Source organism: Scleropages formosus, chromosome 23, assembly GCF_900964775.1.
Source record: "Scleropages formosus chromosome 23, fSclFor1.1, whole genome shotgun sequence".
NCBI classification, from domain to species: Eukaryota; Metazoa; Chordata; class Actinopteri; order Osteoglossiformes; family Osteoglossidae; genus Scleropages; species Scleropages formosus.
This window is the reverse complement of record NC_041828.1, coordinates 16679390-16702640: the sequence shown is the minus strand read 5'-3', so window position 1 is coordinate 16702640 and position 23251 is coordinate 16679390. Positions and strand designations below refer to the sequence as shown.

The following is a 23251-nucleotide window of genomic DNA, read 5'->3' as shown; positions in this document are numbered from 1 at the left end:
CTAGAGATTGATGAGGTACAACACAAATGTTATGGCAAAGGGGAGCCAGGACAACAGGTCAGGGGGGAGATATCATCCCCACACTCTGAGATTGGGTACCGAGCCCCAAGAACAATGAGCCCTTGTAAGCTGAACGCAAGAGCAGCTGACCTAAGAGATAAGATCATGGCTAAGAAGGACACCTGGAGCCCCTGTGGCCGATAACCAAGTGAAGTACCTATTGAAAGTCTACTTGAAGATGTGAATGCAGCACTATGAACAATACCTACTGAGACCAACCAGCTGATATACAACACAGCAACAATGATCCTTGAGATGCTTGGATACAAGATGAGTACCAAGCACAAGAAGTAGTATCCTCCATGGAAAAGAAGGCTAGAGGCAAAGATCAAGGCAGCATGAAGGGAAGTTAGTCAGCTATCGAAACTGCAGGAAGGTGTGAGGAAAACCCTGCCTAAGAAGTACAACAAGCTGTCTATACCTGAGGCCTTAGAAACTGCCAAGCAAAGACTCACAGTCTTGGCTAACTGCCTGAAGAGGTACATAAGAGAGATAGAGGGCAGAAGAATAAACCAGATGTTCTCCACAGAACCATCCAAAGTGTACTCTCAGTGGCAGGGTAATAACATGAAAGTGGACCCACCAAGGTTGGAGACAGCAATACTGGAAAAACATATGGGAGAAGGAGGCATCACATAACAACAAAGCCCAGTGGCTAGTGGATCTAAGAGCAGACCACAGCAACCTCCCTGAACAGAATCCAGTAACCATCACAATGGCAGACATCCAAGAAAGAGTCTCAAGTATGAAGAACTGGACAGCACCAGGCCCTGACATGATCCATGCCTTCTGGCTAAAGAAGCTAACTGCACTCCATGAGTGCCTGGCAACACAAATGAACCAGCTGCTAATGGATGGGACCCGCCCTGAATGGTTAACAGAAGTCTGAACAATCCTGATCCTGAAGGACCCCCAGAAAGGAGCAGTCCCATCCAGCTATTGCCTGATAACCTGCCTCTGCACAACATGGAAGCTGCTCTCAGGTATCATAGCAGCTAAGATGAACAGGCATATGGCTCAATACATGAGCAGGGCCCAGAAAGGAATTGGTAGAAACACCAGAGGAGCAAAACACCAGCTACTGGTAGACAGAACAGTCACTCAAGACTGCAAGAGCAGACAGACCAACCTGTGCACCGCCTGGATTGACTACAAGAAAGCCTATGACTCGATGCCTCACTCATGGATCCTGGAATGCTTAGAACTATACAAGATCAACAGGACACTAAGAGCCTTCATCAGGAACTCAATGGGGCAGTGGAAAACAACCCTAGAGGCCAACTCCAAGCAGATTGCGCAAGTCACCACCAAGTGAGGCATCTACCAAGGAGATGCATTGTCCCCACTGCTGTTCTGCATAGGCCTGAACCCCCTCAGCCAGATCATCACCAAGACTGGCTACGGATACCGACTACGGAATGGAGTAAACATCAGTCACCTCCTCTACATGGATGACATCAAGCTGTATGCCAAGAGTGAACGAGACATCAATTCCCTGATCCACACCACCAGGATCTACAGCAATGATATCGGAATGTCATTCGGATTGGATAAGTGTAGTCGGATGGTAACAAAGAGAGGGAAGGTAGTCAGAACTGAGGGGATTGTACTACCAGAAGGCAACATAGCAGATGTTGAGGACAGCTACAAGTACCTTGGAATCCCGCAGGCACATGGGAATCATGAAGAGGCCGCAAGGAAAGCAGCAACCGCCAAATACCTGCAGAGAGTAAGGCAAGTCCTGAGAAGTCAGCTGAATGGGAAGAACAAGGTCCGGGCTATCAACACCTACGCCCTGCCGGTCATCAGATACCCCGCTGGCATAATAAGCTGGCCAAAAGAGGAGATAGAAGCCACTGACATGAAGACAAGGAAGCTCCTGACAATGCATGGAGGGTTTCACCCCAAATCCAGCACCCTGAGGCTGTACGCTAAACGGAAAGAAGGAGGCCGAGGACTAGTGAGCATCAGAGCCACTATTCAGGATGAAACAACAAAGATCCTTGACTACATCAGGAAGATGGCCCCGACTAATGAGATGCTTAGTGAATACCTCAGGCAGCAGAAACCCGAGAAGGAGGGCGAGGAAGAACAGGAACCGTCACAGAAGGACAAACCCCTACACAGTATGCACCACTGACAGATTGAAGAAGTGGCTGATATCGAAAAATCATACCAGTGGCTGGACAAAGCTGGACTGAAAGACAGCACAGAGGCACTAATCATAGCAGCACAGGAACAAGCTCTAAGTACAAGATCAATAGAGGCCGGGGTGGGTCTACCGCACCAGGCAGGACCCCAGGTGCAGGCTGTGCAAAGATGCCCCTGAGACAATCCAGCACATAACAGCAGGGTGTAAGATGCTAGCAGGCAAGGCATACATGGAACGCCATAACCAAGTGGCTGGCATAGTGTACAGCAGGGGTCACCAACCTTTTTGAAACTGAGAGCTACTTCTTGGGTACCGATTAATGTGAAGGGCTACCAGTTTGCTTTTTGGGGGTTTTTCACCGGTCTCGTGAAAAAAGACTGCTGTTTGCACAAACCTGCCTTTAACTCGCGGGCTTTTTCCACTCGTAATGCCGCGCTGCCCGGTGGGTAGTTAGCATGGTAGCTTGCGTGACACGTTCTGAAATGTCTCTCAACATTGTGCCGCTTTGCCGTCGCCACAGTCGCCCCGCAAATGAGACACACGCAGGAATCTTTCACAGTGGTAAAAAAGAACTCTTCCTCCCATTCACTGTGAAAATGATATGTTTTCTTTCTTTCTTCTGCCATGTTTTCAGGGGTAAATCATCTCCTCCCTTTCACTGCGCCCGCTAGCTGCTCTCTACGGCAACGGTTGCCGTGGAGACCAGCTAGCTCTAATCTAATATGAAATATTTTTTAAAGTTTTTTTTTAATATTGTCATTTTCAAATTTACACCAATGCAAGTGTGATTTAAAAAGAATAGCAACAAAAAAAATTAGATGCAGCTTACTGGTAAGTGGCGCTATGGTGAGCTATTTTTAGAACAGGCCCGCAGGCGACTCATGTGAACCATGTTGGTGACCCCTGGTGTACAGGAACATCTGAGCCGAGTATGGGCTGGAAGTCCCAAGATCAAAGTGGGATACACCCCCAAGGGTGGTCGAGAATGACCGAGCCGAGATCCTGTGGGACTTCCAGATCCAGACTGACAAACTGGTAATGGCTAACCAACCGGACATAGTAGCGGTGGACAAACGGCGGAAGAAAGCCGTAGTGATAGATGTCGCCATCCCAAGCGATGGCAACATCAGAAAGAAAGAACATGAGAAGCTTGGGAAATACCAAGGACTGAGAGAGGAGCTAGAAAAGATGTGGAAGGTGAAGGCAACAGTGGTCCCGGTGATAATCGAAACACCTGGGGCCGCGACCCCTAAGCTGGGAGAGTGGCTCCAGCAGATCCCGGGAACAACATCCGAGATCTCTGTCCAGAAGAGCGCGGTCCTAGGAACAGCTAAGGTACTGCGCAGAACCCTCAAGCTCCCAGGCCTCTGGTAGAGGACCCGAGCTTGAAGGAGTAAGACCGCCCGCAAAAAGGGGCGAGTGGGGAATTTTTTATATATATATATATGTGTGTGTGTGACATCTGACATTTTAGACTCAGTATTTGTGCTGTTCGTAGCAGGGCTGTGGAGTCAGTGCACAAAAGCTTCGACTCCAATAACCCACTAATTGCTTCCGACTCCGACTGCACAGCACTGCCCAAAAGTTGCACATTATTTTGGGGGTCAACTTATCCTGCAAATGTAGGCCTAAAGCTATATTACACCTCTAACTTTTGGGGGTTGACTTATATGCCAGATCAACTTATACGCCGGCATGCACGGTACATTTAGTCGGATTCGGTATATTCTTACCGACTCCAGTAACCCAATAATTGCTTCCGACTCCACAGCGCTGGTTCGTAGGGGCATCTTAACCACTGACCCCCTTCAGCTTGTTCCATCTCCTACTGTGCACCATATTTTGAATTTAAGCAAGAGCTAGATGGATCATTTTGCATGTAGAGGGAGTTGTTGCTGATGAGCCTGCTTTAAGACGACCGCCTCATTCTTATGCTATATTCTTCTTTTCATGCATTTCTTTACATGTGACCTCAGGTAGCAGCGTGAACTTTTCACATGAATGCGGGCTTTGCGGATGAGGACAGTTTTCTCTCTCTTTTTTTTTTTTTTTTTTTTGCTATGAACACATTAAACATTTTAAAACCCAGAAAAGTGCATTTATTAAATAGTCCGTATCCTGTCGTTGACCTCGACAAGGTTTGTCTGCATAATGAGGATATAGCGGTGCGCTGCAGAGAGCAGCGGGAGGGCAGTTGTGTCCAGTGGGTGAGCTCTGAAAAACACTTCTTGTGCTTCCTGGATTCCCATCGGCAGTAAACTGGTCCCGTTCAAGTCACGTCTGCCGTTGTGAGGAAAATAACGAAGACCCCGAAAGGCCCAGCGGCTATCGGTCCCTACAGGTAAGGGACATGGGAATGTATGGTATTTTTTTTATTCTTGACAAGTTGAAGGTACATTAATATTATTGTCTAAAGCTGCTTCACTTGTGAATTTGTTGTGTTCCAGCGTTCTAGGCAGATCGTTACTGTAAATTCATTTCTCAGCTGGCACTTTTATACAGACAGATTTTGAAGTATCTATATATCTGGGTATTTGGTACGTGGTCAATTCAGGGTAAACCCGTTGACCCTATGAGGGTAAATATTTGCAGCCAAAGTGTTTGTTGAGAGGAGAGTGTGTATGTGTGTGTTAGTTGGGGCAGCTGCTGCTTTCTGAGTTGCAGGTTTGAATCCCACCTCTGACTGTAGTGCCCTTGAGCAAGGTACTTACCCTAAATTGCTCCAGTAAAATTACCCAGCTGTATAAACAGGTAAATAATTGTAGGCTCCTTTGGACAAATGTGTCACCACATGTCAATGAGTGTTTGCCAAATTCACTTGGATAGTTTATACAAGAATAATGACCTTCCCTATAGGGTTCACCTACTTTCAAGCAGCACTGTATACAATTCATAATATAGAAAGCTGGTCTATAGATTAATTTAAAGTATCCAGAAGGCTCTCCAGAATTAACTCAGTATTTTCACTGTTTTAGTGTGAAAAAGTTAGGTCCATGAGCTCAGCTGTCCTGCCTCTCCTTCCCTACCTCTGATGTCGGTCCTGAGGTCTGTATGGTGTTTTATTATGGTAAATGTCATAAAAACCTTGTACAAAAAAAGAAATGCAGAGCAGTTGGATCACAGCTGGCTACTCTTTTCAGAGCTGCACACTACTTAAGCAGCATAAATGCATTTTGTGTCATTTTATTGCCTGTATCAATAAATGTTGTTTGATGTAATTATTTCCCTGCACATATGGAATGTATAGATGAGATAATATCTCATCCACTGTGGATAATGTGTGGCGTGTTTAATTTGACTACACACACTGCAAACATGACAGTTTGCGTGCAGCTGTGGCAAGGTGAAGCTTCGCTACAGCCGTGGTCGCTCTCTTGCTGGACACACTCTGCTGTCCTCTGTGTGTGTGTGCGTGTCCCCTCACTTGAGGACGATGCACAGTGCAACCATATCCTGGTGGATTCGTGAAACGGGACACCGTGAACTACAGTGCAACCTGAGCTTGCTTAGATAGCGTCTACCAGGCCTGCGTGCCACTGCTGGGAACTTTCCATGACACACACACACACACACACACACACACACACACACACACACACACACACACACACACACACACACAGAGCGATAGTGGTGTAACCCTACACAATAAATGTACATTTCTCATGTACAGCTGTCACCCACCCCACAAAGGTCACGTTCCTGAAAAACCCTTCCTATAATGAATTTTCATAAATCAAAGACACAACAAATTATTTTCAGTGGTAAAAATGGTTAATGACGTGGCCCAAAACTGACCCCCTTTTATGCTGATATACCAACTAATCCCATTAAAATGGACACCGTGTCTTCAGTAACATTAGTCATCATAACGGAGAATAAGAAATCAGTTTTATGAATTACTCTATTATAGTGCACGGCTGTCTACCTGCACCGGTCCAGCACTTTTGTAGCTGTTACACGCCGTACACTTCGCAAATGCTCACAAAGAAAGCACACATACAGGTATATATGTATGATACTTAGTATTGAAGGGTATTTTAGGGAGAGGTGGTAGCGTAGGGGTTGGCACTACTGCCTTTGGATCCAAAGGTTGCAGGTTTGAGTCCTACCTCCAGCTGTAGAACCCTTGAGCAAGGTACTTACCCTAAATTACTCAGCTGTATAAATGGGTAAATAACTGTAACCTTAACACTAAGTCACATTGGAGGAAAGTATCAACTAAATGAATAAATGTAAAGTTTATGTACTAATTCACCATTTAATACAGCAGAGCCATGAAGATGTAGGAAATCAATGAAAACTGCATAGTTTGGACAGTCCAGTCAGGGCCATGATCACTGAGATAACAGGCTTAAGAACTTAACACACACTATAAGTGAGAAGAAGACCACATGGTAGTGCTGCCCACTGCTGGTGTCAAGTTCAGCTTAGTCCATGCACTATTCACATGTTCTCCCCATGTTTGGGTGTGTTCCTTCCAGGTGCTGAGCAGGGATCGAACCCATGGCCTCTCACACCACCCAGGTGCTATGAGACAGCAGCACTACTCACCGTGCCCCCATGCCACCCGGTGCTTACCTGTTAGGTTCATGTCCTGAACTTACGGTTAAAGTTCGGCCGAACGCATGAGCGACAAGTATAACGTTTCCAGCTTCATATGCAGGCAGGATGTGTGTGTTACGGTACATAAATAAAAATGACAGAATACACACAGAGAGTAACTGCTGATTATTTCCAGTAACTGCGCACATGGACGTGTGTTAATAACATTATACAAAAAAAAAAAAGCATACTACTGATTCACACAAATTAAATAGCATTTGGTCCCCCAAATCAAAGTAGGGAAGTGGCAGGCATTTTATTAAACGCAGGATGCGTATGTGTTCCATGACTCTCTCTCTGTCTCCTTTCCCTAAGGGTGGGCTGGTGGAGACTGGGCCCCATCCGCGAACCTCCGTCACCGTCGCACGGAATATGCGTAGAGAGGAACGCACACATCCTGCCTGCTTATGAAGCTGGAAGCGTCACAGCATTGCTCACCTGTTCAGCCGAACTCGAACCACAGGTTGAGGAGAGAAACCCAACCGCGCGCCCTCGGTGCTCATATGATCACCTGCTTCCTCCAGCTTTGCTGTGCTGCTGGTGAACTCCTTCTGAGAAAAAAAACCTTTCTCTTCTTTGTCTCCATGGTGTTCCACCTGGTTGTTATTGCATTATTTCAGTTCCATATTTTTATGGAACAGCAAGCGGAAGAAACTTTCTCACAGAAATATGGATGAAACAAGAGAATGACACACTAACACATACTGAAATAAAGTAAACCATTTGCAGTTCAGTGGTTTTATGTATTAGAACAGAACTATGCTCATCTAGCCCTCACCAAGCCCTAACAGCAGAGAAATCTAACCTCATATGATAAGACATAATCCTTCTGTCATCGTCATTGCTTATTATAAGGAGGTTTCTCATTAAATAAACTTATAATTGAATTAGCATTCAAATAAATAATCCATTCCTGAGCTATGAAACGTTCACCCATTTTTTTCACCAGACATGCAAAACTCCTGCCTTATCTTTCAAACACAGGGAAGGTTGTCATTCAAAACCCAACCCAGAGCGTCAGAACTCCAGCTTCCAAGGCAATACCTGAAATGACCGTAATCGCCCCTCTCTGCCGCGATACTTGTTAAGGATAAGGATTCAGATTAATGAATGGGAAATCATATCGCAAAAACTCATTTGTAACAATACGGGCCTTCAAGAAAATTCTATGCCTTTTATCACTTTGACCTTTCAGTTGACAGGTAAGGCCTTTTCCTTTGCCTTTTCAACACCTTGCATGAATTTAAACTTTTTTTTCTTTTTGCTTTAGGGCTCATTATTATGAAAACTGACGATTTTACACTATAATAAAAATATGCAGCTATGAGACAAGTCAGATGCACTCAGTGAGAGGTGACCATACTTTGCCTTGCGTGGGGCAGGAGCGAGGTACGAACTTTCTTCTTCGCCTCACTGTACGCATAATATCACTGCATAAAGAAGGTAGAGTATGACGTGAGCACAGAACATATACATTTCCATACACATTTGACACAAGCTGGGTGGCCTATTAGTTAGTTTCATGCACGCAAAAAAATTATTAACCGATTCGATCAATTGCATTTCTATTAAGCACATCGCAAGTTTCTAATGTGTATTATCCCCACTCCACTCATGCAAGAATTAATAGTACATTAAGTCAGCTGTGGGTAAATGAAATAGCAGTAAGGTCATGTAACATACCTGCACCTCGTAAAATTTCACTGTTTATGCAACATGGCTAATCTAAAGAGGTCCTGGCATCCTAGAGCAGTTTTACCTGGAAAACCCTTTGCGGTACAAAAGCAGAAGATGCTGAAGTAGCACTTTCTCACTGCCTTCACACTGGTTATATGTCAAGTAAATGAGAAATATTTAGATAAAAAGCCCCGCTGAAGATTTTACGGGCAAAAAAAGGCACAACGGCGTCAGCGATGAGGGTCCTGCAGCTTCGTCGTTTTCATCTTGGCAACAGACAAGTGGAAGTCCTCGAGCTTCCCAACTCCTCGCTTGGATCCGTAGCGTCTTTACCGCTATTTTCACAAAAACCCTCTCGTCCTCTTGACCGGTTTGCGCCACCGCTCATGAGCAGAGGGCCTCATCTATTCGTTTTCAGCGGATGCTGGAAGAGAACAACAATTGCCATGTCTTAAAAGACACAGTGAGTGTAAGTGCCGCACTTGAAGGGTTAGTCAATATTTCATTAGCTCCTGCAACGCTTTTAGAGCACAGCTACACTTGGCAGGTAAGTGAGCCTCACAGTAGATAGATGAGAGGCAAGACACTAGGGGCCAAGTCTCACCAGGTGCTTCCTCAGCAGCGCTGGGCTCCACCTGAGCTTCTGTGACCTCGGTGTCACCGGCGTGCTCCGGGGACGCCTCGGCTTCCTCCCCTGGTCGGTGGAAAAAAAAAAAAAAAAAAGATCCGCAGATGAAGGAAGCAGTTATACGCGCTCGTCTCCCACACGCACTCGAGACCGACATCGCGACGATCTGGAATAAAATGAACTATACATCTGGTGAGCAACATTCCTCATTTCCCGCATTCCTCAGGGTGCTCTGGTTTCCTCCCAGCGTTCAAAGACATGTGTTTCACGTGAAATGGTGACTGTAAATTGTACATAGTGTGTGTGTGTGTGTGTGTGTGTGTGTGTGTGTGTGTGTATCATTGCTCTCCAATGGACAGGTGCCTAGTCCAGGGTGTCCCCTGTCTCACACCTTATGACTCTACCCCACAGTGTTATTGATAATGAATGAATGAATGAATGAATGAATTTCTGTGTTACACTGTTTTATACTATATGTGGGGCAACACTTACTGAATAAACACTAATGTCCTTTACTTCAGCTTCCATCTGGCTGAGTCTCTAAACTTTATGAAGAATAATCATAAAGTTAGAAGTCAACCTGAAGTGACCCCAGCATTTCACTGCAGATCAGTCCAAAGGGCTATTTGATCCCTCCCCGCTCTCTGCGAGACAAAAGGCAGTTGGGCTGCGTCCGCGCGAGCCGTCCGAAGCGTTACACTCTGGTTACCAGCAGGTTCACGTTGCAACGCTGACTAGGTTCCGGTCCCTGTGGCCTGTAATCCATTCGATTTCGCACAGTGTCCCTATCCGGACCCTAACCGCTCTCTTCAGGAGTCCCTTGGACAGCGAATCTCATCACATTCCTGCACACGGGGTTTTCGGTCCATCGAGGGAACGGTTTCCAGGACAGCGTTAAATCAGAAAGCTCAATGAAGGATCTACCACCGCATGAAAACAACACATCGGAAGGGCCGACATTTGTACAAACACCTGCGAGCGCTTACTGTACCGGAAGTATTCGACTCGGGAAAACAGTCACAACTATCACAATCTGTGCAGCCACTTTTTATGAATCACGATGGAAAAATGAGAGGCAATTCTCTTTTAATGCACTGCGATGAACTCCCCGTTTAGGGCCAGCTCTGGAAACAAGGTTGAAGTACGGACAACCGCTGTTTTTATTACAATTCCGCATTCTGGGTTAGGGTGAGGGTTAGGGTGAGGGTGAAGGTCAGGGTTATTAAAGGAGCAATTGTTCGGTCTGAGATCTAATAGAGTAGCAAAGATCTGTTCGTCCAGCCCTCGGTTCACCTGGTCTACAGCCAACAAGGGCCGTTGGATGTTTCAGAGAAAATATGAATAAAAACACAACAACCGAAGCAAAATGACAGCGTTCACACGCCGGACAGCAGAGCGGCAGCCTGACGGAGCGCACGACAGAGGCGCAGCGCGAAAGAATGAAGGCGGGCGGCGCATCAGAAGGAACATGACTAATTCAGCAGCCTTCCGAGCACCGATCGCCCTGGCAGCATCGGCGGCTCCGTGTGACAACAAAACGGCGCACGTTCGGGGACACGGCAGACCTCCCAGGATGCAGATCTCCCCGGTAACTTAAGCTCCCGGTCATCAGTGCATTTAGCAACCAGTAGGTTATTAGTGTGGAACAAAGCGATTGACCCGAACAGTGTCCAGTGGGACGGTGAGGGTTCGTCCTGCTTTGCAGTACTTGATGCTACGTGATGCCCATCTGCATTCTCTAAAGTCCTCGCCCACTTATATTACTTTCCCTATAAATTTGACGTAGGACAGCACTCGTGCATTTATTACAGTACGGAACTGAAGCGTGAAATTTCGACGCAAACGGCGTCAGCGGGCGACGATGCAGCAAAACAGAGAACGGGAGCATTTGTGAGATGTGAGGTTCTATTAAGTCACACGTTCCATTGATATTCTACACGCTGAAGAAGGCCTGAGGCCGAAAGTTTTCTTTTTTCAATGGAAGATTTAAACTTTTAATAATAATTTGTATTTCATTTAACTTTTCTTTAATTAGTACTTTTAAGGAATCTGCATCATTTGCACGGGTTTTTTGTTTGCATGACAGAGGCTCGAGCGCCGGGTGGCAGAAGCCGCGCAAGGCGCTCGTACCCGTCTCCCGGGCGTCCGAGCTCGGCACCTCCTGCGCCGGCGGCTCCGCCGTTCCCTCGACTTCGTCCACATCTGCGTGTTCTTCCGCAGGCTCCTCCTCCACAGGGGCTCCAGCCTCATCCTTCTTGGCATCAGCATCCAGTGCGCCGCTGGCTGGAGGCTCCTGGCTGCCAGGTAAATGGTTGAAGTCTGGAATGGTCTCTGTGTCTTCGGAGAAGTTTTTCTTGTCACAGTAATGCTCTGCTGAAGCAAAGCAGAAAAAGGGAGGTAAGAAACCCAAATCTTTCATCCGGTCTCACATACAATGACTCCCCCCGACAACTGCTGAGCTCTACAGTAGAGTCTTGCTCTGAATTGTACTGTCAAGGCAGTGAAGATTTAAACTGGATGTCCAGTCTAGCTGCTGCAGAGGAGCTCTGTGGACCATTCATCTGCCTTGGAGAAAGAGGTGAGCAGATGTTACAGCTGCTCCTGGACGTGATGCTCAGATTGCCTGTCAGACTTCCAGTAAGATCGAGGTATTGTGCACTGCTCATCTGTGGTGGGGGAGTCTAGGGAACACAAACTGGGCCACATAACCTTAAGAAAGAGAGATGCCTGTGCTGCAGCTGGAGTAAAAAGAAGCTGTTGGCTCACAGCAAGCACATCGGGGAGTCAGTTCCCCTGTTCGTCCCTTCGGGCTGCCAGAGTTGTCAGAAAAACCAGATAATTGCCTAAAACTGGAAAAACGGGGGACAAGGGATGAAGGTAATTGGCTGTCCATAACGGGAATGGCTTGGCCTGTGCCCGCTCTCGGGTCGGGCTGGGGTTCGAGTCCCGCTTGGGGTGCCTTGCGGCGGACTGGCGTCCCGTCCTGGGTGTGTCCCCTTCCCCCTCCGGCCTTACGCCCTGTGTTGCCGGGTAGGCTCCGGTTCCCCGTGACCCCGTTTGGGACAAGCGGTTCTGAAAATGTGTGTGTGTGTATGTAATGGGAATGGCGATGTGCCTTTCACTTCCTCTTAACAGAAAAGGAATTTTAAAAAAAGCATTTCGGAAAAAATATTATTAAATGGTTAATTTCCCTATTTAATGCTACAGTAAGTTAGAGCTGAAAAAAAAATGAGATCTGAAAGCAATGCATGAAAACCATCTTTACCGCTGTCTATTAAATGCGATTTAATCTGCCCATTAAATGTGTGGTGGTCAGTGTATGTGTGTATAGAGATCACACACACACACACACACACACACACACACACACACACACACACACACACACACAGATAATAAGGGTAAGAGGGTAAGCACCTTCTGAGCTCCACACAGACCCCATAGGTAACCCATCTATGCATAACTGTCATGGCTAGAACAAATCGGACCTGCAGCTTTTTCACTGTTCGATATTCAAACATGTTCAGGCCGTCAAAGTACGAACAGTGTCATCGTTGTCAAGAAAGCGCAAGGCACGCGCTCCGGCTCTGTGAGCGCATAATGGTCCTTTCACACACGAACGATAACCGCAGCGAAACTGCGCCACTAACGCAGCATGACAGATAGTGAAGCAAATGTACATTCAAATACGTCCCACCCACAGGTGACATCGCACAGCATCTATTGGACAGAGAGAGCTGCAGGGAGCACAGTGGCTCCAAAATGCAGGCGGTTAACACAGTTCATCAGTTCGAGTCCCAGGATGAGCCCTATGGTATTCCTGCTACTCCAGTATAGAAATAAATGAGGGTCAGATGTGCGCACACACACACACACACACACACTGTCCGAAACCATTTGTGCCGAGAGGGGTCGCGGAGAACCGGAGCCTAACCCGGCAACACAGGGCGTAAGGCTGGAGGGGACACACCCAGGACGGGACGCCAGTCCATCGCAAGGCACCCCAAGCGGGACTCGAACCCCACACCCACTGGAGAGCAGGAAACGTACCCCCTTCCAAACGAAAAATGTCATATTATCTTCCACGGAGACACAGACATCGCTGAAATCAACTGAGGTCAAAGCAAAGGAAAACAACAAAAAAAGAACAACACACTGCAGGTAAACACGGTAGAACAGGTCCCTCCTGCGGGTACAGGACACATCCTCTATTCGATATCGGTGAAGAAATTCCAAGGCTGAGCAGTACGGTAAAGATGCACATGAAACCCTGCGTACCAGTGTATGCAAAGACAACCTTTAGGATACAGGTAACACTGACTCAGCTGTTCAAAGCGTGGAAAAAGGTACAAAAATGAGCTTTTTGGCTGCAAGCATTGAGATAACTAATAAAATGATTCATTTGCATGTTTGTACTGCTGGAAAAACAATACAAGTCCAGTAGGCACCAGATGAAATCTCATGGATTATAGACCGCAAATACAGAAAAGATTTTGCTGAGCAAATGCAGGATGTATGTTATGAAATTATATAATAGAAAAATAAATATAGAAATAAGTGTGGCTTGACAGGGAGCAATATGTCGCAAAATTACTGATCATTCGGTAAGTGTGTTCTACATTTCAGGAATTATTGACGCTCGGCTTATGAATACCATTGCAGAACTGCGAGTGGATAAAGACAAACTTCAAGAGCATTTCCTGTTGAATAATTGTTTATGCCCTTGGATGGAGTCCCATCCAGGGAGTGCTCCCCTTCAGCCTTACACCCAGTGCTTCCCGGATACGCTCTGGATCACTGTGACCCTTCTCAGAACAAGCGGCTGTTAAAACTGGATGGATAATTGTTTAGGCTCCATAATAAAGGCATCAAAGATGAAACTCTAATCCATTTTATTAAAAAAAAAAAAAGCAACAGGAAAATGACAGTTGATGGAACTTTGCAGAAAAAAATGACAATGTTAAACAGACATTTGGATCCTTGTGTTTCACAACTCATAGAAGTACAAAACATTTTAGCCATACCATGCATTTGATACATATTTACAATTTTTTAGCAGACACTTTTTGCCAAAGCGACTTCCAATGAACTCTATGCAGTGTTATGAGCCCACACACCTTATTCACCGTGGTGACTTACACTGCTAGATACACTACTTACACTGGATCACTCATCCATACATCAGTGGAACACACACTCTTTCTCTGTCACCTGAACAGCATGTCTTTGGATTGTGGGAGGAAACCAGAGCACCCGGAGGAAACCCACACAGGCAGAACATGCAGACTCCACACAGACGTTGCGGGGATCAAACCTATATCCTCTCACACCACCCAGGCGCTGTGAGACAGCAGCGCTTCTCACCGTGCCACCATGCCGCCAAAGCAACTTACAATATTAAGCTATTTAAAATTATTAAGCCATTTATACAGCTGGCTAATTTTACTGTAACAATACATGGTAAGTACCTTGCTCAGCAGTACTAAATCTAGAGTTGAGCTGCAAACCTGCGACCCAAGCCTTGGGCCCAAAGGCAGCAGCTCTAATTACTACGCTACCAACCGTTCTTTAGAAACTGCTGGAGAAAATACAAAGGAGTATACTATGTGCGAAGAGCAGGTCACTGGTGTGAAGAAGACAATTTTATAAAGGTAAGAAATTTCCATCCACCTAAAAAAACCCACTGTGAAGCAGAGAGCTTTTTTTCAAAGCAACATGGTGGTTTCAGGGTAAGAAGAACACATTTCACAACATGCGGAGGTGCCAGTGTCCCGGTGCGTTTCTGCCGCACTCACCCGTCGATCCGTTGCTCTCCTCCGGCTTGGTACCTGGTCTTCTCCCTTGGGACGTTACCGTCTCGGTGCTGGTTGAACACCCCATTCTGACTTCAGGACATGATGGAGAAAAAAAGCAAGAGGAACTAATAAGGCATCTCTGGAGGAACCTGACAGGCCACACAGTGCAGGTTCCTCCAGCAATGCCTTCTTAGTTGCCTAAAGGAGAAATCCAAAATAGGGAGGTCACGTGGATCCTGCCCACCCAAACCCCCCAACAATTAAAGAATGAGGATGATCGAGGCTCCTACAGCCGCACTTACATTATTAGTATATTATTTTTCTTGTTATTATCGGGAGGGCTAAGCAAGCGGAGGACACGCGTGGCGAGCTCCTGCGCTGCGCTCTTCACGATCCCCGGGCATCCCACGGAGGGCCACTGAGGTCCACCTGCGCCGGTCCACCTGGCGGCGCGGCGTCGCCACTTCAGCGTGACTCGCATTCAAATGACGCGCACGCGCTCAATAGGCTGCGTTCACCGATCGGCCGTTCACGGCACGCGCTCCACCCCCCGCGAAGACACACAGCCATTCATTCGTCGTGCCCACACTTCGCAGATATGCTCCGGAGACTCAGATTATGATCGGGCTGCACCATAACTTTACTGTAGTTACACTCAGCGATCGCAGCAACACATATATTATATAAGGAGTAATTAAATACTTTTTAAAAATACAAACTGAAAGGAACAACAACCGAGCTCGTAAGTGCGGATAGTTTTTTTTATCCCCCCCCGCCAAGTAAAATATTAGTATCAAAACGCTACGGAGGACCGGACGCAGAGCGAGTAATAAGAGCTGTGCGCGAGGGCGCGAAAAGCCTCGGGTCGCGCGCGTGTCTGTCTCGTGCGCAGCGCGAGTCCTCCTGACACGTGACTGTTCGCTTTATCTGTGTGTCGGAGCGCTCAACGCACCTTTCGCAGCGCCGACACGCTTTTTTCCCCCCACGGTGTTTTTGAATTATTGATGATGGTTAAAATAATTCCGGAAAAATCACATCCTTTTGGTCAGCTGTCTCGACAAAAAAACATTAAATAATCCATATTGAAAACTAATTTAACTCAGTTCCAATGATTTTTTGCGCTGGACTGGGGCAAACAGGGTAACTGGCCAACTAATGTTGGAGCTCAGTCCTCTTTCCCACCTCCCAACAGGTACTAGTGAGGCAAAGCATCGCCCACGGGGGCGGGGGGTATTATTATTATTATTATATTATAATTTGAAATACCAATATACATAATAAAATAAAGAAATCCATCCATTGGGTTCGCCGTACACTGCGCTGGGGGCGCGTTACCGTTTCTATGGCAACAGTACCGCACAGCATCAGCGCCGCAGCGACCCGCGTCCACGAGCTCGCGGAAACGCAAAGCACGCCGGGAGGTCGGTCCTTTCCCACTGAGGCCATATTGGAGTTTGAGCTCGGTGAGCGCGTCTGCCTGTCATTTTGTCGTTATTTGTAACTTTATCGCGCGTTCGGCTCGCGGGCGCTCAGTCACGCGCTGCTCTGTGTGTGTGTGTGTGTGTGTCATCAGGGCGGCCGGAGGGGACCGAAGCGCAGTCATGGTGGCCGCCAAGAAGACGGTGAGTGGAGAGAGTGGAGTGGAGTTGGGGCTGCGCGGGCACGGGGCGCGTGTCCGTGGTGTCGCGTGCATCGCATCCCGCCCAGTGTGTCAGTCCCGAGGCTAAAAGTCTGACGTCACTGGGCTGGGGGCTACATGTCATTGCACGTGTGTGACACATTCACATGATGACACTGATTGACAGGACACCGCCTGAGAGGTGTGTGTGTGAGAGAGAGAGAGAGAGAGAGAGAGAGCGAGAGATGAGCTGCTTCTGTACCTGTCTCTGTCACGAGCAGAAGAAGTCCTTGGAGTCCATCAACTCCAGGCTCCAGCTGGTGATGAAGAGCGGTAAATACGTACTGGGCTACAAACAGACCCTGAAGATGATCCGCCAGGGCAAAGCCAAGCTGGTCATCCTGGGAAACAACTGCCCTGCTCTGAGGTGACGCACACCTCTCGCCCGGTCACGCTCCCCTCGCCCGGACACCCAGGGCCCCTCGTGCTGCTGAGTCCGGAACTCACTGCAGCTTTAGACCTTTGTGATCCTCTTGAGGCCGAATCTTACGCTTGACCGGTACCTTTTGCGTCAGTTCCACGTTATACTGTATTTATTACCCTTCACTCATTTAGCGGACGCCTTTGCGTGAGGCAGCTTAATGCTCCAGAAGAAACGTTACTGCGATTTACTCCTTTGATTGGCAGGGTATTCTTTCCCTCTGTCAGTTCAGGGTAAATTGTTAGGGTCGTGGTTGGAGCCTCAGTCTTTGAACCTGAAGGACCCAGATCCACTCTTTCCCTCCTGCTGAAGTACCCGTGAAAAGCTCTGCTAAAAATGACCCTGCTGTGTACATGGGTAAATCAGAGTAACTGATTAGCGGTGTAAGTCTCTTTGGAAGAAAGTGTCCGCTAAATAAGTGTAAATGTACCGTGATAAAGTACTGTAGCAGCACCGGGATTTGATCCAGGAACCATCAGATTGCAGGGAAATATCTGACCGTGACCCTCCTCATACCTCATGAACGAACTTGGAGAAATATTTTCAGTAAATAGTAAACAAGCTCCCTTATGCCTCTATTTAAATGAGCAAATCTTACCGTGTTTTCTAGAACAGGTGTTTTGTTAAAATGTTAAATGTCGTTTTATCAGCGGTATTTATACGTGACGTTTTCAGCATTAGTGACGGCGACTTTGTGTCATTCGAAGTACCGTCCTTCGAGTTAAAGTGGAACAGCTGTAACCACTGCGCCACCTAGTGTCCCTACGCCTTCTTCACAGGGCTTCCGATCGCGCACAAGTGGCACACCTGTAGCCGCTGCGTCCCCGCGCGCTGAATTTTCGGAAACCCGCCCCAGCAACGGGACGTGACTGTCGAGACGCTCGGAAAGTTCGGCTGAAGCCGTTCTCTGTTTTTTTTTTTTCCTCCCCCTAGGAAATCCGAAATCGAGTACTATGCCATGCTGGCCAAAAGCGGGGTCCATCACTACAGCGGAAACAACATAGAGCTCGGCACAGCGTGCGGCAAGTACTACAGAGTGTGCACGCTGGCCATCATCGACCCCGGTGAGCTTCCGTCTCGAACCCCTGGCCCATCCTTTTGCCGCGAGTCGCGCCTGCCACGTGAAACAGCCGCGTCCTTTACTTGGCCGTTTGCCAGGCCTCTCCTTTTTTACGCCGGTCCCTCGAAACGTCTCGCTCCACCCCGAGACCCTTCGCCATCGTGTGACTCCGGTGTCTTTTAACCCTTCGTTGGCCGCACGCTCAACTGCGACGGTGTCGTAACGCCGGGGGTCATTTCCGTACGCTTTTGGCTTTCTTTTCACGGCGCTGAAATAACGACGAGGGTTGAAAATGAATACCTGCAAGTTTGTATAGCTTTTTCTTCCATTACGGAACCAGTATAAATAACGGTCGGTTTTGAAACGCAGCTCGCATCACGCGGGCTCCGACGGTTATATCCGCCCTTTTCTTTTTTTTTTCAAATTCCCATTTAGGGCGAATGATCGAGATTCTGCAGCGAAAGTGTCTGCGTTACACAACATCAGTAACTGTAAAATCGTGTGTTACTGCCCTGCCACACACACACACACGTGATCTCTGTGCGAGGCTGTAAGGGTGGGGTACCATACGACCCGTACCGCGGTGCCCGGACCGGTGCCGATCATCAGTACCAGTCAGCGCTCTGATCGGGGCTAGAAGTTGGCTAGATGAACAGCGGCGCGTCAACTGCGCGTCAGGCACCTGTCTTGTTCTCCCTCATACCTGCTCTGTTGGATACAGGCGGCGTCTCCGCGTGTCCGATCGGATGGCGAGCGTCGGCGAGTTCGCTCACGCGCTGCTCCTTCCTTCTCCTCTCGCTCCAGGCGACTCGGACATCATCAGGAGCATGCCGGACCAGCAGCAGCAGGCCGAGAAGTAGCGGCGCTCTCCCGGCCCGACGAATAAACGTAATAAGAACGCTTGCTTCCTCTTTTGCGTGTCTCTGCGCTTTTGTGTTTCGCAGGAATATCCATCAGTGCGTTTTCTCTCATCAAAGCCCTTGGACTTCAGGGAAGCTTGGTCTGCAAACATGATGAATCGCTGCAGAGTTTTACCCTGAAAAGAAGCACGTGATTTACATTGCTTTACGTGTATTTATTTAGTCGACGCTTTTCTCCAAAGCGACGTTCGCCTCGCGGAAAATGCGATGTGTTCGTTACATTTGGCGAAGGAGATGCAGACGCGTGATTCTAAAGTGCGCTTTCTTACCTTCCGCCACGTGAACCAATGTACATCGCACGGGTAGCTGCATAAACGTATCGGAATATTGACCTCATCACCTTCCTGGTAGTTAAAAAATATACGTATATATAAACGTTGACGTTGCGTTACAGGAGTATCTGTGTGAGCGTTCGTCCGTTGTTTAACAGGCAACATCTCAAAGTTAGAGCGCGTGAACGTTTCTCGGTTGGCAGCGACCTTCTTGCTCATACCGTGTTCCGGTAAACAGGTGCCAGTCCTCTCTGTGTGACCAGTACATGTTGGCACCAAGACCAAATATTAAGCGCACCCGATTAGATCGTTTTTGCGCTTCCTTGTTGTTATGGCAACCGAGGAGCGAATTTAGCGCTCTGTTCTACAGAGTGAGTATATGTGGTAGCCTGTGGTAAAGGTAATGTAAATGTACGGCAGCGGGGCGCCTTACGGTGAATTTAGCCACTGATTCACCTATTTTCCTCTTTCCTTTTCGGGCTGTTGCTCTGAACTTTTTATTTCTTTTAGTTCCTGTAGTCTTGATTTATTGTGGATTTGCGTTTTATGTTTGCTTAAAAAGCAGGCCAGTGACATGTGGATAATGAGGGTGTTAGGAGGTCGTACGCTGCGGCGTAGCTGTGATCCGCGAGTCCGAGATGGGCGTAGGGACGGATATAGTGTCTCCAGGTGGGTGTAGGGACTGATATAGTGTCTCCACGTGGGTCTCCAGGTAGGTATAGGGATGAATATGGTGTCTCCAGGTGGGTGTAGGGATGGATATAGTGTCTCTGGAAGTACTACTGACCTCAGGGCCATTTAAAACTTCATGGGTTTGAATCCCTTGGCCGAAGCTCAGTAAGTCATGTGTAATCATGTTATTTAGTGTTATGGAGCCACAAAACATGTAATGATTTGACATTTTGGTTTCTATACTTCAATACTCTGCAGAAGTGCTTGTGCTCAATGACTGCTTTCTGTAACGTTGACCGATGGAATATTGTGAAAAGGTTCGAAAAGGGAAATCGCTGCTCCACTTTATTCAGCGAGCTGCAAAATTTCAGGGAAGATATAGATTTTTCAGGAAAGCTGTACCAATGTGTAGCTTCACACTCCTGGACTAATTCAGACAACGTGGAGCTATTGTGCGGAGCGTGGTGGCGCAGCAGTTTTGGCCTCTGCCTGCTCTCTGGTGGGTCTGGGGTTCGAGTCCTGCTTGGGGTGCCTTGCGATGGACTGGTGTCCCGTCCAGGGTGTTCCATCCCCCTCCGGTCTTGTGCCCTGTGTTGCCAGGTTAGGCTCTGGTTTGCTGTGACCCCACTTGGGACAAGCAGCTTCAGACTGTGTGTGTGTATCTTTTGTTTTCATTCTTTTGCTGATTCATTGTTTTCAAGCTAAATATGAAATGTTGAAATATTACCAGTGCACGTTTCATTCTGGTGGCCAAAATAGCACATTCAGGTTCATCTAATAAATACATATATACTTTTTTTTTTTTTTTTTTTTACAGATGTATATCATTTTTAAAAAGTTTACAGTTTGTATTTTATTTTTGCGTGGACAGTACAAACTGTGTTATGACTAATAAAATTTTGTGGTCAGAACAGTACATCTATATATAAAGCTGCCCATGAGCTGAAGAACAGACCTTAATCACGTGCTGCTTTGAGCTCTTCAGGCCTTCGCCCCAGTTTTCCTCATCTCCTCGTCGGGTCAAATTAAAGAGGTTCATCCCGTGAGGCACGTGCTCTGCGACTGGCTGGGAAAACACACTTGCGCACGCACACACACACACACACACACACACACACCATGGCTTTTAATGGTGCATCTTGCAGTATTTTGTGCTTATTGGTTTTATCCATAAGACTCTTATTATTCGGTTCAGCTGCAAAAAAAAAAAAAAATTACAATATAAAACTACACACTAGTGACACCGAAGAATAAGCAGAAGCGCTACATTTTTGTAATTATTGTCTGCCACGACTAAAATATGACCGCTTCTCACAAGAATCAAATGATTTGTATTTTGAATGTATTTGCTGAGAAGATGTCTGGTGCATTTATTGGCTGTGTAAACTAGAATTAAGATTGTTAGTGGCAGCGCAGCCCCCAGTGGAAGGAGCCCGCTCTCCGTCGTCCTGACCGCTTGCTCCGACCTTCTCCGCGTCCCAGAGGAGGCCCGATGGCCGACCCGGTCGGACGAGTCACGGGAGAGGGGCGCGAGCTAGGCGAGCACGCGTCGGACGGGAGCGGGCGACGCTGGGCTCCCTGGTCGCCCGGTGCCGAGCGACAGCCGGGTAATCCTCGCTGATCCCTCTCTGCCAGACATCCCGTGGAGGACTGTGGGGTTGGGCCAGACGCTGAGCTCACCTCCACCTCCCCCAGCACATCTGGATCATATGTATTTTTACAGTTATTCATGCAGCACACACTGTTCTCCAGAGCAGTGTACAACTCAGATGCAGACGCTCCATTCATACAGTACGGTCGCTTTACGGCCAGCGTAAACTACCTAAATAGCTCTATGTGCAATTTATGCACAAATTTAGGGGGACAGGGTCCGTATACACCTACACACACACGCGCGCGCGGCTTTTTTGAAGCTCGTCGTTGCCGGACAACATTTGTCAAATACGATCCATCTGGAATTTAGAAGCTATCCGGTACTCCAGCAGATGAGCTTAGCAAAAAAAAAAAAAAAAATGTAATGGAGGAAAAAATATACAGTCCTAGTTCCTCCACTTTGTGGGAAATCATGTAAAAAAAAAAAAAAAAAAAAAAAAGGAGTTTCAGAACAAAAAATGTAGTTACCTAATTGATTGTTACAATTACCAAAATGTTTTGTCTGTTGTTTTAATTAGCAGTACAGCACATCGAGACGCTGCTGTCTTTAACCATGACTTTATACCAACCCGCGTCAACAACTGCTTGTCCCGAGCGGGGTCGCAGCAAGCCGGAGCGAACTGTATATAAATATATATGTGCATGTATATAACCAAAGCCAAAAAGTTTCTTTGTGTCAATTTAACCTACCTGTGTCTATATACATATATATACACACACACACACACACTGTATATAGACACAGTTTATGCATTTATGGCAAATTTACTTTCATTTGTTCAACAATCTTCTCAATGGTCAGACACTCTTTACGTTTATACAACAAACTTTAAAATATAACGTACGTGTCAATAAACAGTTGCTGCAATCTATTTAGAGGCACGTTGTGTTTTACAGCATTATCAGCCGGTCTCGGTCAGCAATAGGATACGTTTTGCCACATTCTGAAATACCGAAATGAAAAGGCCATAAAGGTTTTATGTCGCTGAATGGTTACACGATGCTATTTTCAGCATCTTTGTCACAACTACCCGTATTTGCTTGGAATCGCAGGAAGCGCACATTTCGGGACGCCCTTCCCCGTTACGCAGATCTTCGCTTCTCCAGACCTCGGGAATGTGTATCACCGAGCCCGGCTGATAGACCTAACCCGATCGTGCGGACCTTCTGGTCGGTTCAGATGCACGCGCATTACTATGTAGGCCCAGCGCCAGAGGATGCTGGGGACGGACGCATCTCGGTTTATAGTGGCGTGAAAACCTGCGTTGTGTTGCACGTATCTTTATTCTCATTAATTTTAGTCCTTTATTTGCGCTTCTTTCCTTCAACGTTAACGCGGCGGTCAAGGGCACAAACTTGTAACCGGAACGTTTCGCGTTCGGGCCCCAGGAGGTGTCCTGCTTATGCGGTGTGGAGACGGACACTTATATCGCTCTAAGGACCGATGAGACCCCCACCTGTCGAACGTTGTCATGGCACTGGGGGCTAAGCATGTAAACGGTGGCGGGACCCGGCGGACGAGGGGTCTTACGGCATTTAAAAAACGACCTTCGCGCAGCATTGAGGTAAATCATGGTGCCTTTATTATTAAGAAATAAAACACAACAGTAGAGTTCAGCAGGTCAAATCGGTTAGATGGTAAATTTGCTATGAAATAA

At 47.2% G+C, this 23251-nt stretch overlaps 2 protein-coding genes across 2 annotated transcripts; one reads left to right on the top strand and one right to left on the bottom strand.

Moving 5' to 3' along the window:
- Positions 1–6832: 6832 nt before the first annotated feature.
- On the bottom strand, positions 6833–15471 carry LOC108919214 (fibrous sheath CABYR-binding protein-like). The gene is made up of 5 exons (XM_018727063.2): positions 15220–15471; positions 14918–15007; positions 11253–11495; positions 9099–9188; positions 6833–8918 (listed from the first exon to the last, which is right to left on the bottom strand). The coding sequence occupies exons 2-5, from the start codon at positions 15000–15002 to the stop codon at positions 8899–8901; spliced, it is 438 nt and encodes a 145-aa protein (XP_018582579.2). The 5' UTR covers positions 15003–15007; positions 15220–15471; the 3' UTR covers positions 6833–8898.
- Positions 15472–16331: 860 nt separating this feature from the next.
- LOC108919215 (60S ribosomal protein L30-like) lies at positions 16332–18987 on the top strand. The gene is made up of 5 exons (XM_018727064.1): positions 16332–16380; positions 16491–16539; positions 16817–16962; positions 17950–18080; positions 18881–18987. Exons 2-5 carry the CDS (start codon positions 16519–16521, stop codon positions 18934–18936), a joined length of 354 nt encoding a protein of 117 aa, XP_018582580.1. The 5' UTR covers positions 16332–16380; positions 16491–16518; the 3' UTR covers positions 18937–18987.
- The last annotated feature ends 4264 nt before the right edge of the window (positions 18988–23251 follow it).